The 13,449-nt window shown below is 29.6% G+C and overlaps 2 protein-coding genes across 2 annotated transcripts in view; one reads left to right on the plus strand and one right to left on the minus strand.

Annotated features, from left to right (window-relative positions):
- Positions 1 to 720: 720 nt before the first annotated feature.
- Positions 721 to 4,168, minus strand: LOC130450890 (uncharacterized). Its single transcript, XM_056789593.1, has 5 exons — positions 3,971 to 4,168; positions 3,514 to 3,681; positions 3,272 to 3,460; positions 1,761 to 1,961; positions 721 to 966 (listed from the first exon to the last, which is right to left on the minus strand). Exons 1-5 carry the CDS (start codon positions 3,978 to 3,980, stop codon positions 872 to 874), a joined length of 663 nt encoding a protein of 220 aa, XP_056645571.1. The 5' UTR covers positions 3,981 to 4,168; the 3' UTR covers positions 721 to 871.
- A 1,245-nt stretch (positions 4,169 to 5,413) lies between these two features.
- The window catches only part of LOC130451258 (alpha-mannosidase 2), a 76,243-nt gene continuing 68,207 nt past the window's right edge, over positions 5,414 to 13,449 (plus strand). The window contains exon 1 of the mRNA XM_056790165.1: positions 5,414 to 5,598. The gene's annotated coding sequence lies outside the window, so the exon portion shown is untranslated. The remainder of the gene's footprint in view (positions 5,599 to 13,449) is intronic.

Consider the following 13,449-nt stretch of genomic DNA (forward strand, 5'->3'; position numbering starts at 1 on the left):
GATTTCTGCATTGTCAATAAGGGATATGTTTAGTTTCATGCATGATCTTTTCTACAAAAGTGGATTTTTGGTATGCTAGATTGAGTATTCTGTTGCTTGCAACCATGTAGTCAGATTATTTTAATATAGTTGTAGTGCATTGGTGGAATTTTTATGAAAGGCTGATGAATATTGAATGAATAATGTATATCCTCTATATTTGATGTGAGGTGAAACCATGTTGGGGTACCTTTTTATGGTCACCATTTGGCATCAATAGCAAGTAAATTTAGTATAGCTGAGTTTGAACATAAATAAAAATTCCTAAAACCAAAATTTTACTAGTTGGTAGTAATTTAAGAGGATAGTAATACCTCATTGTAAGAAACATTTCAAACGATTATGAATTGAACCTCTCGAACAGTGACAATCAAATTGACATTTAAAAGACCTGAGTATTATACTATCGCGTCTAGTGGCAAATTCAAACGTAGTAACCCTCATTGGAAAATTAATGTATGGATATTTTAAAAAAGAGTACTGAAGACTTATCTTGGATTGTTCACAAGGTCCACTGAGAAATATAACAGAGATGGAGTGTTTCCTGTATACTACGAAGAATAACAACAGCGATTGATAGAGGAAAAAAGGAAGGGGTAAGAAGGTTATAGCAATTAGGTGATATCAGCTGTAATATTATAGATTATGTTTTTCACTTAATTTCATGTAAAAAGGTTTAAAAAAATAAAATCATATTCAATATATATTCCAGGTAATTGATACATTGGAAGTTGAACATCCAGTTTATAAAAAATACTTTTTTCCCAATTCGATATACTAGCAAAGTCAACAAACCAAATTTAAATATATCACTAGGGACAAAAATATTTAGTTATTTTTCATAAGTTTCTCGAAAGTCACATAAAAATTTAGGGCCAGAAGCATCTCCAAGTGAAGATTTATTTGAAGAACTTCTAAAGTTTATGTCTGAAACAGAAATATTCATATCAATAAAAAAAAACTTTTCAATATTATTCAAAAATTTTTTATAGAAATAATCCCTTAGAAGTATTAGATACACACCCCTTTAAAGGAAAAAAATAATGAACACTAAAACATAGGGAAAATATTGATAAAACCCAATTGGATATATTACAAATTTAACTGTCATTCTTATTGCTACAAATCTCTCCCCAACATACTTCTAGTTTGGTTATTTCCTCTATAATTTTTAATAGTTAGTTCAAGGATTTTTTGATGTGCAAGGAAAATAACTAGGAGATATATAGGTTGAAGTGCTTATATTGATGGAGTTCTCCCCATTTTTTTAAATTTTGATGGTTATTTAAGCAATTCCATCATTTCAAGAAGAGGAAATTCAGAATTTCTGGTCATTATAAGTTACTTATTTGGAAAAAATGGGAAGTATCTGAAGTACTAGTCAATCAAGCCTCACAATCCGCTGAACAGAATTTCGTGATCTGATGGTAGACTATAGAATTGGTTACTCATTTATATATATATATATATATATATATATATATATATATATATTAGTTTTTTTTGATAATTTTTAAAAGAAATATAAATTTTGACGTTTCGACTTTTCTTTAAGTCTATGTCGAAACGTCAAAATTTATCTTTCTTTTAAAAATTATCAAAAAAAACTAATTTTAAAACAGAAGAGACCTAAAATCAAGAACATTTAGATGCATTAATATATCAAAAGGTCTAAGAAATTGAAGAAATTTATATCATGTCATGTGAATATAAGTACTCACTCATTATTTTTCTTTTACGTGCATCAACAACTACTTCAATGGGCAGTGTCTCTTTAGAAAATCCGAAAGTTACGGATGCCATAATTGTGTCTCCAGAAATATTTCCAATGTTGACTTTCATATCAAAATTACTAAACAGATTTAGCGCTCTTTGATTTGCTTCACTTTCCAATTTTAATTCGGCAGTTTTACTTCTTTTTTCTAAAAATTAAATTATTGAATACATAATTTAGTGTCATCGATTTAGATACATTTGAAAAATGTACTCAATGGTAAGTTTTTCTTTAAATAATATATTAATTGTAGAAGACTTCATTGAAAACAATTTAAAGAATTTATACAAAACAACTAATTGCAAAATTAATCACAAAATGAAACTTCATGGTAAAATTCTGTATTATCAGAAACTATCTAACTTAACACACTGTTTACTACCGCACAATGTACATGGAATCAATATTAACAACAGATGCAGAAATTGCAACTTTGATCTCAACCTAAAAAGCTCGTTTATTAATTATAGTTGATCTGTGAGATAAGTCTCACATTCAGTTGTTACTGAAAGCTGGGTTTATTGACAACCAGATAACTTTAATCAGATTGTTAAATTATGATGGTTATTTCTTAATGCCACTTCACATGAATGATATGGGTGCATCGTATCATTAACAAAAGGATTTTAGTAGGTGTCCTTGGAACTTGCTCTTGATCATACCCTGCATGTGAAACAGTATCAACTGGCAGATAAAACAAATAACTTCATGATAGCCCATACATACTGTAGACCAGAAATTTGAAGACTGGTATCTTTAAATAATCTTTACTGATTTTTTATGAGATTTATTCTGAAAAAATAGAAAATAGTTATCATAGGAAACAAGGCAGCAATTTTACTTTCTCAAGCATGTTATAAATGGCTAACAACCAAACAAATATAAGAACAGATGGAACAATGGAATTATCAACTCTTTTTCTACTTTATATTGAAGGCATTCCATTATATCGATGTCCTTATCACTATTCAATATGATATCCATAAAATCCACATTATCAAAATCAAAACTAAATAAATAAAATTATTTATTTATTGATGAATAATAAACCAGAGTTGCTATAGTTGATCTAGTTTTATAGCTTATCATGTGACTATTGAAGTATAGAAAAAATGCACAATCAATTGAGACTGTGACAATTCATTAACATTGACAACATTCATTACCTGCCAGTTAATAAACTAGTGGATTAAAAATATAATTTTGAACTTTATTCACAGGTTACAAATATTTGACGAATACCTTAATAAAAGATAAAAATTCCAATTGATAAACCCTAAAAGGACTTCTTCATTATTGTCAAATATAGAAAAAATATATTAAACCATAGAAATGCTAGTTGAGTACACTCAAATATAATTTGAAATGGCAAATCAAAGTGATTGGGTCATATGTCAATGTATTTTACATTTTTTTGTAAAAACTGTTAGATAAAATAACTTTTCAATTTTTTATTACCTTCCTTTAGTTGAGTTATTAGGTCATTGAGGATTTTATATGATCGAATCAATTCATTTTGCTTCTCTGTTATATTTTCCATGACAGGTCTTAATTTTTGTTCATAATAATTCAAGTTGTCATCAAATTCCTTTTTTGTTTCCCTCCATTTTGTAATTGACTTGTTCATTTTATTCTTCATTTTCTTATCTGTAAATATAATTTTTACAAGCATATACACCATTATAGAATCAAACACTCACATTGATCATATTTTTTAGACCAATTAAAATTTGTTTCTTCACTCAGAAATATTAAATCTTGTAAGCCTTGTTGTCTTGTACTCATTAATTCCTGTGCCATCCAAGAATTTGACCAATCACTTAAAAAACTAATCCCTGAGCTATTATTTAAAGACATATCTGAAGTCACTGTAATAAAAAAAATTGAGTGAATGTGATGCACCACTTTTATCTAATTTCATAAAATGTGGAGAAGCTCAACACATAAATAGAATATAAATTTTCTACATATAAAGAAAATAGCCAGAGAACTGCCAAATAAAAAAAACTTGAAAATTATATTTATTTAACCTATTACATGAAAATGTTTATTATATAAGATAAATTTTAATAAACATTTAAGTAGATTCATAGGTATTATTCTCTTCATATGCAATTTGTTGATAGTAAATAATTCTATAAACTAGAAGGTACTTACGGGTATTCATTGTAAAGTAATATATATTTATTCTGTTTATAACCACAAAAATACTATATCATCACCTTTCAAACTCCCTTTTTTATGGAAAAACGTACTCAATTCTAATTTTTTTCAATGTACATACATTTATTATTCAAGTTTTTTGTTATGTACGTTAAACATAAACCAATTTAAAATAATTCTTCTTCTTTACTTAGTTTTTGGGACTCCATCATCTGAGTATTCGACATATCTGGTTTTGTATTAAATACCATTTTCATAAATTTTAATAAGTAAACTCATAAGTGTGTAAATTTATATTTCATGGGGTGTCGATTATCTGAGATTTGAGTGATCTATTGTGCTCCCCTCCACTCAGTTTCCGAGGATTGTTTCTGGAACTATACTTTATCTATTACTGATCCGTTACGATTTTCGAATATTTCTAAACTAGTAATAAAAAAGTTTCTTATTAAAATAATATCATTCATTTTTACTATAACAGCTTTCTTTTAGTATGTACAGATGTTCCGTAGTTAATTGGAGCAGCATTTTCGTTTCTCTTTCCGTGGAGGCGGAAATCCTTAGTTCGTTATTATTGTTCCTTGTTTGTTTTTCTTAACTACTTACTGAGTAAAAACAATATATTGATATGAATAACAAGATTTTATAAGTAATCATTATACAATAATTTATTTGTGAAATATTATCCCAAACAATTGAAGTATTGGAAATAAATTTGCTTAAATATTATTTCTTCTAAAATACTGGAACCAATAACTAGACTGTACATGCCCAGTTACAAATAATATATTTAAGGTTATAAGTCCATGATAAAATTTGAAGCGAAAATATATGGAAATGTAAATTTATTTGCTAGTTTCATTGTTATAATAACTTATTCATTTACTCTTCATCTAAGTATTTAGTGTTGCATACTTACTCGATAGGTAGCTCATAAAAATATTGGCTAATTTAAGAGACATCCATTCACAAATTAACAAAGGTTTAATATTTAGTATTACGAATTATTACATCCTGTTCTGGAATATTATTTGTTGTGATTTTTCTATAGTTCGGCCTACATAAATAAAACTTTTTAACTTAATTAGCTATATTTTATATTTATTAATACTCATGGAATTAAGTTTGTTACTGATTAATATAACCGATTTAAGAAGAAAATGTGTAATAATTTCAAGTTTTTTATGAACTAAATTAAAAGAGATTTTTAGGCCAATAGCAGGTATCTTTATGAAGAAGGAAATAGTGATTTAGAAAATAAAAACATATCATCTAGTACATTATCTTTTATATTGTTCTAAAACAACTTTCAGTAGTAAATTTCAAAATTTTCTTTATTATACAACATGATTTTTTAACGACCATCGTAGAAAACAAATAACACACTGCAAAGATTGACTAAAAAGTAATTTCGTGAGTTAGCCAATTCGATTCTGTGCAGTAGTGTTCCTCCAGTGTGCTGTGCAGTTGAGTGTGAGATGGCGTCCGGTTTGCTAGTGTTTTGACGTTTGTGATAAACAAATCCCATAAATATTTAAACTCACCTTACCAAACATTAGTTTCAATCAAAAAATTTCGGAATATTTTTAATTAACATGTTATCCTTGAATTCTGTAAATGAAGTAAGTATATGCATGACTATTTTATGTAATAACAATCTTGTCTAGGCTTATTAAATTCTACTCTTTAAAAGGATTTAACATAAATCTATTTTTATTAAATAAAGTTGAAAATATTTACTCATGTTCAATACTTGTATTCATTAGGAATAAATTAGTTATGCGTTGATATTATTTAGTAGTAAACAGGTTTAGTAACAACATTTCTCAAGTCCTATTACATATTTTGACAATATTTCCAAGAAACTCTTTTCTTTGAAATTATTTCCAAAGTTCAATTAATCATTAATTTTATGATTCAAGTTTGACTAGTTTTTATTTATATTGTTGCATCTTTATACTCACAATTAAGATTTACTGTTATTGTTGCAGTTTCAAAATATACATTAATATTGGCCTTACAATTATTAAAAATATAATAAGCCCACTTTGTTAGGTTCTATATTGATTTCGATCTAGTTACGCACATAGTTGTGAAAAGCAAGCCAGAAAAAGGGTTTTCTTAGAATAAAAAATATATTATTTCTTTTTTTAACAATTCTATCTTGTCGTGTTTAGTGAAAACTATTTAAATTGTGTTATGATATGTATAAATGTTGTGAGGGGTAAAATTGAATAGAAACGGTTGCTAGCAGATAATTAGCGATTATATACACGTTTTACATTTTGGCCTTATCTACAATTTCAATACTATAACTATAATTTGGACAAAATCGATATGTAACTCATAAACGAAAAAATAATATCAAGTAGATTCTGTTTTTTTTAAACGTGTTAATGTAGATTAAAAGTTGCGTATCGGTTTGGTAACTTCTATGCTATTCGGAAACATAGGTCTGTCAAGAGCGTGTGCTCGGGATGAATAACTTTCTAGTTTTATAGAAAAATGCCATTAAAAGTATTACTAGTTCAATAACAATATAAAATGAAATAAAATTAAAGTTTTTGATAATTCATTCAATATTCAACGTTCTTGATTTTCCCCATGTCACTAATCATATTCAAATTAGAAAAATTAAATTCACAGAATATCAATTGAAACTTCAGTTTGCAATAATGTTTAATTCCACCCTACCCACGTGATCTCTACATGTTTCCCATTTTCATGTTTGGAACATCTGTAAGTTTGAAAGTTGTATTTAGCATCACTATTTCCTTTAATATCTACCCAACAAGTTAAAACTCGTAATGGTATGGTGATAGTCCAAGTATACTGATATTTTAAACTTCCAGTCTTCTCATCGACACAATATTGCTTGCTAACATTATTTTACTTTAACCAACGTAGGGTCGAATTGTATATTTTTCGTGAAGCTAATTTTATATAACCGAACAAAGATTGAGTTGAAATAGTTCATTTCTTCATAATAGTATCTCTTTTTTTCCATTTCAAAAACCGGAAGGTTGCCATCTACAAATTGTGTGCTTCCAATATGTGAATCAATGATTCGGCGACCTTTTTAACTTGAAAACCAACTTTTCATAAAGGCTGATGATATCTGATCCAATCAAATTCATAATATACATCGTGAAATCTTGCGCAAATTTAACTTTACATTTTCTAAACATAACCGGATATCAGCATTGATACTACAGGAAATAATCATCTGCTAACGAAACTACATCCGCAAAATGGCAGAATTTCGCAAACAAAATAAAAAAATTTACGATTTAGACAGGTCATGGGCAGATAGATAAAAATGGGTTGACAAATACCATCACAAGCTAATGGAAAACTATGAAGGTTTATCGACAGTTCAGTGGCTTATAGTGACTCGTATAGGAAGTGACACTAAATTTGGGGAGAATAGTAGCAGGATATTGGTGTCGAAAACATTAATAATTAAAAAATTGTTTACTCAGTCAATACAAATTCTTACCACCCACCAGTTTTTAGATAAATATCTATCCTTTTTCATTCGTATTTTCATTAAATTTTTTTCGAGGATAATTAACTTCTGTAGAGAAACCTTCCAAATTAGGGCAAACAGTCGCGTACCTTAAACTTGACGCTATTGAATAAATCATGCTTTCATATGTATTCATAATTTGACAAAAGGTTTTTTCTATTCATAAATTGAATAATATCGGCACTTGAACAAATGGTTTCATCGACAAGGATCATTGTTTGTTTTTACGAAAATATTTATCAAATTATAATAAAAGACAATAATCATTGAATAATCAAACTTGTTACAGGCATTATTCAAAATGTCCATCATTTTCTTCAATACATGAAATCAATCAATCAATAAACCTTCAGCTACTCATTAAAAATTATATCTTCGAATTCTTTGGTAGAATTTAACACTGATTCATAAATTTTTTATTGGTATATATATAGATGCATACTTTTACACAATTATTTGAAAAATCACATTAAAATATGCATAAAATTGCAGCACAGTTTGTTCTAGCCATCAGTTCGCTAGTGATTTGTATTGTTTTAAATATTATAAATAATATTTTTACTAACCGAAATATAACCATTCAAATTTAAAGGTAAATAATTCAAACTACGTTTTGTGAAGAAATTGAGAGTACTTGCTCAAATTTTCCAACGCTATTAATCAACACGATACGAAGAAATGATTGACGAGTAGCTTTGCACAAAGCCACATGAATTAAGTACAGTCTCATATTTTGGCAACAGATGACATACAAAAAGTGATCCTTTTTGCAGTACATATAGAAGCCTAATGAACTAACCACAGAAAACCTTCTTGGAGGAAGACAATCGGCCGAAGAAAAAGAAATCTGATTGGTTACACCCAAAGAAGTAGTCGACGAAATAAAAACAAAGCTGAACCCTAAAAAGCGCCTGGATACAATTTAGTCACAGCAACAGTATTAGAAGAAATGTCTAGTAAAAGAATAGACTGAAGCATGTTCCAAGAGTTTCGAAAATAGCTAAAGTTATTACGATTCATAACCAGGGAAAACCAAATTCCCATTGCTTGTAAAATCAAAACTTTTTCAAAAGTTGTTCCCGAACAGACTCAAAACTATTATAGAAAAAAATGTGCTCGTTAAATGCGTGTGTATTGGATTATATACAGAGAATCTCAAATATCAACACAAAAGAAATTGCTAACATACAAGCAAATTCACTTCTGAACATACTCTTGGGGATGTGCCAGATCAATTAACATTGCACCTATTCAAATATTTCAAACAAAGTACTTCGTACTAATATGGATGCTACATACTTTATTAAAAATGCAAATATGCATAGGGACTTCAACGTAGCAATAGTTGAGGAAGGATAATATATCGAAAGATATGCCCAAAAGCACGAAGATACAATACACAATCATGTTAACATCGAGATACTCCAATTACTCGTTCAACACGACCTAAAAAAAGACGAAAGACAAGGAGCTTACAAAAAGAATGGATGGTAACTCATTTTTAAGGTTTTTTGTGATGTGAAAACATCCGTCGATACCTGGCCAAATGGACGATTTCTACTAAGAAGGGTTATTAAACAAGTTGGTTTTGTATTCTGATAAATGCATTAATAGAATTGGTGATGATGTCGAAAAGTGATAGGCATGTATGCCCCTTAATCTTTCGATTAACAGTATTAAATATTTTCAATTTGTCAATACATATTAGCTTTGCATATTTTGTATTCGGTTTGATCCTAGATGCTTTTAATTGTTGGTAAAAACTGACAAACCATCGTTCTAGTTGTGATAAACCTCTTCATATTATATATTAATTGGATCCGCCTCTGTAAACACCCCTGTCAATGTCCCGCTCGTCTGTCCATTGATGTGTACAGACAAACGAGCATTTACGTACGCTTAAATGGCCTTGATTGCAGTGGACCAAAAGAAGTAGGGTTGACTGAGCTTTGTCATGTTAGACAGGAAATTATCACTGATGATAACTTATGGCATCGTGATTGTACAATTTTACTTAAATAATATTAACACTATTTATTGTAGATATTGTACAGTTGACTCCATAAATTCAAACGAATATACTGTGTTATTGAATTGACATATTTTGATAGTAGTTTGTTCGAGTTTCTTACACAATAGACTGACTACCTGAGGTTCAGGTACCTTGATACGTTTATAAATATTACAAGCTTCTCCTACAATAGGAACTTATGAGACTTAGCATACACTTAAGTAATGAAGGAAAATCCCTTAACAAAATGGGGGTACAAGACATCTTTTCGGAATCGGATTCTTAATTATACTTTCAGAAAAAAATTGATTTTTTGTTTTTTTTTTTGATACCCAGAATATCCAGTCTTATTTATCAATAATTAATGACGTTAAAAACATTACTAGTTTGGTTCTACAAACTTGTTTTTTTCTCTTGGTTTGTTCGTGAGCGAATGCATAATGTCGGGACACAATTTTAATTTGTATTTTGACGTACCTCGAATCCTTTTCCTTGAAATGGATTATATTTGTTCCTAATATTCTAGTTTGAATAAAAAAGCTCACTTAAGCCACAATAGTTAAATGAAATATATATATATATATATATATATATATATATATATATATATATATATATGTATAGAGGGTGATTGATTAGCGTTACAAAGTTCAGTGCCACCTTTGTTCTTTGAGATATCAATTTGAAAATTTGAGAGATTATAGCTATCATCATATTTCACATTTTAAAATTATTCAGAAACTTACAGGTTGTTCCAGAATGCTGTGCATTATCCAAGTTAATTTTTTTTTTAAACGAAACACCCAATATTTTATTGCATGTTAAGAATCAGCATGACTTCCCTATTATAATAATATAGGTTTCCCATAAAATTTGTAAAAACTTTAATACTTTGTACAATGTAAGAGAAATTCAAGTATAAAGAACTATTGCGGCCAAAGCATTCGATAAGTAGTACAAATTCATTGAATCTGATGCAGGGTGAATCAAAATATTAATACATTATTTTCCGGCTTTTTTAAATGAATCACCCTGTGAGTTTCGACATGTACTATCAACATACTTCTTTTTTTCAGGCATTTCCTAAAATGATCAGTTCTTGAGATATTTTGATTTTTCTATGCAAAATAATGATTATGTACCTATATATAATCATTTAACAATTAATTGTGAGTTGATTATGATTTCTTTGTCATAAATTGTAGAGGTTGATTGCAAATACAGGAACGAAACAATAAACATACTATCCCTATTTATTACAGTATAAGTACACGTCTTTATTATCACAATACGAAGAATTCCTGAAGAAACATTCCGAAATTCATTCCGTATTTTCTCCGTTATGTGATCTCTTGTTGTTGGATTTATTTTGTACACTTAATTTTTAATGTCACCCCAGAAAAGTCCATGTTATTGAAATCTAGTGATCTTGGCGACCACTGTACAGGAAAATTTCCTTCGGTCGACTTCCCACGAAATAGTTGATTCAGTTCATTATTAATCAATTGATTAGCGAAAGCATTCACACCATCACGCAAAAACCAAATCTTTTGACGTGTACAAAGTGGGACTTCTAATAAAAGAGGTAATTGGTTTACTAAAAAATCTCAATGCATCTCAGCATTCAAATGTTCCTCAGAAAAATATGGGCCTACTACGAATTCACCAACAATAAAAAAGTCTGTTGAATAACTTTTCATAATTCAATTAATTCGTGTTGCAAGTAAATGTGGTAAGAGTACATTTTAATTTTGTCAAGGACTCTTTACACACCGTAGTAGCTCTTGTTCGCTGGAAATACTCCTTACACTTGTATGTGGGTTTTCAGTAACTGCCGGCAAAACATTTATTCCATTTTTTCTGTCACAAAAGTTTTTAATCGTTCATGTTTTTCATAATTAACTGAACCCGTGCGATTGAACCACTCCATCAATCTCTCAATGTTTGCTTTTGTAGGTTGCCGCTTTTCAGGATAACGTTCATCGTATACTCTTGTGGATAGTAAGGATTTTTTATTGCATTCTCTCAATATGCAGATAATATCGAGCTTTAAATCACTAGTGAATTTCGTTTTTGCCCTAGTTGAAATTGTTCAGAATACGAAAAAATGTATGTGTGTCATGTCATCGTCAAATATTAGTTTGTGACCAATAAACTAACTAAAAATATTAGGTATAGGGAATGTCTGATGAAAAAAGACGTGTGTTGATAGTACTGTTCGATACTCACATAAAATACAGAGTGATTTATTTGAAAGAACCCAGAAAATAATGTATTAGTATTGTGATTCACCCTGTATCAGATTCAATGAATATTAGAGAAATAAACGTTTTTCTAGCATTTTTACTACTATTCCAATATCTTAGCCACAACAGATCTTCACTCTTGAATATCTTTTACATTCTACAGGGTATTCAATTTGTTACGATTTCTGTAGAAAATTGTAACAAATTGTAAATAATTTTTAATATATATTGGTATGTTCATTTAACTGATTATTGAAAAAAAATAATGTTTCAAACATTAATTTATATATGGTATTATTTAATTTATTAATATTATTATTACGCGAAAGGCTTATGCACTACTACTCAGCTTGGAAACAAAGTATCAAATGGATAAATCTCAGTTCACATTATAAACTTTCGCAGTAGTCAATATCACAGCCTTCTGGATGTCGGCGACGCTTTTTTTTTGGTAATCCCATCTTGGTGTTTGATGAGAACGACAAGAAGGACTGATTTGACTCTTCCGTTAACCACCCCGATTTCAGGTCTGTTATTAGTCATCGGTGATAATCGTAGTAGAGTCTAAAATTATCATTTTCGGGCACCTTATGCGGCTGGTGGTACTTGTAATACGGTGTCTAAGTTTTGAGAAGACCGAACTTGTGGGTAGTGGATGATGTTGCATATTCGATAATGCCGGTGCAGGTAATCAGTATTAGCTAACATACTACAAACAGATGTTATATATTGAATGGTCTCTGATGTTTCTTGACACTTTCTGCATTTGTCGGATTGATTGTTCGGATCCTTGATAACATTTTTCTTGTAGTTATTAGTGTTAATAACTTGATCCTGGATAGGCATCATGAAGCCATCGGTCTTTGAAAAAGTGTACTACTAGTAAGCCATCTGATTTGCCAACATACAGCTGCTTAAGGTCGTGTTGTCATGAGACTATATGTTAAGTAGTTCATTCAATTTTTTTAATGGTAGCATTCCATATATCAATGAGTATAAGTGATATATTGAGCAACATTTGAGGCGGATTTAATAAACTCGTAAGTGACTATCAAAAGCACTCCAAAAAGTGTCCATTGGATTGAGGTCAGCTCTGTTAATTTCAAATACGTTAACAATATACCCTTCAGCATTCAGACATGTTTTCACTGATCACCATGTGTGGTACTCCATACCAATATTAATCTGCCACCATATGCATGTTTTGGTTATAAACAGCAATGTGCAAACTTTTGATTTGTTCTTCTTCATACTGGAACACGTCGATTATTGCGAAATAAGCAAAATCTGGAACATTGCAATCGACAACTAGTGGTATTTCCAGTTCAAACGATCTCTAGCAAATTGTAGTCGTGTTCTTCGATGTGTTGAAGGAGGTCCAGTTGTTGACACTCTAAGCCGTTTCCTTATCAATAATTTTTAATTTTTTTTGTAGTAGCGACAAACAAAATCTTAGCGAGGCGAAGAAGACATAACAAACTTTCATCTTAGCAATTATTGTTGGAATAGGTACTGATATTCAACAGTTACACACCCATAGCCATTGAGATTTTCTGTTTTTTTTATTCCCATCTCCTTATGCTTTAGAAATTGAGGATTGTGCTATATGTGGTACTTGTATTTGTAAAAAGCCTTCTTCAATCACCAAGATAGTTTAGCATATTCTTCGAAGGTGAGATTATGATTC

Source organism: Diorhabda sublineata, chromosome X (assembly GCF_026230105.1).
Source record: "Diorhabda sublineata isolate icDioSubl1.1 chromosome X, icDioSubl1.1, whole genome shotgun sequence".
Lineage (NCBI taxonomy): Eukaryota > Metazoa > Arthropoda > Insecta > Coleoptera > Chrysomelidae > Diorhabda > Diorhabda sublineata.

Bases quoted from the DNA above. Each gene is read 5' to 3' on its own strand.
- LOC130450890 (XM_056789593.1), bottom strand. The intron at 3,461-3,513 runs GTGAGTGTTTGA...TTATATTTACAG, and splicing joins GTCTAAAAAATATGATCAAT to ATAAGAAAATGAAGAATAAA. The intron at 1,962-3,271 runs GTAATAAAAAAT...TTTAATTTTTAG, and splicing joins AATAACTCAACTAAAGGAAG to AAAAAAGAAGTAAAACTGCC.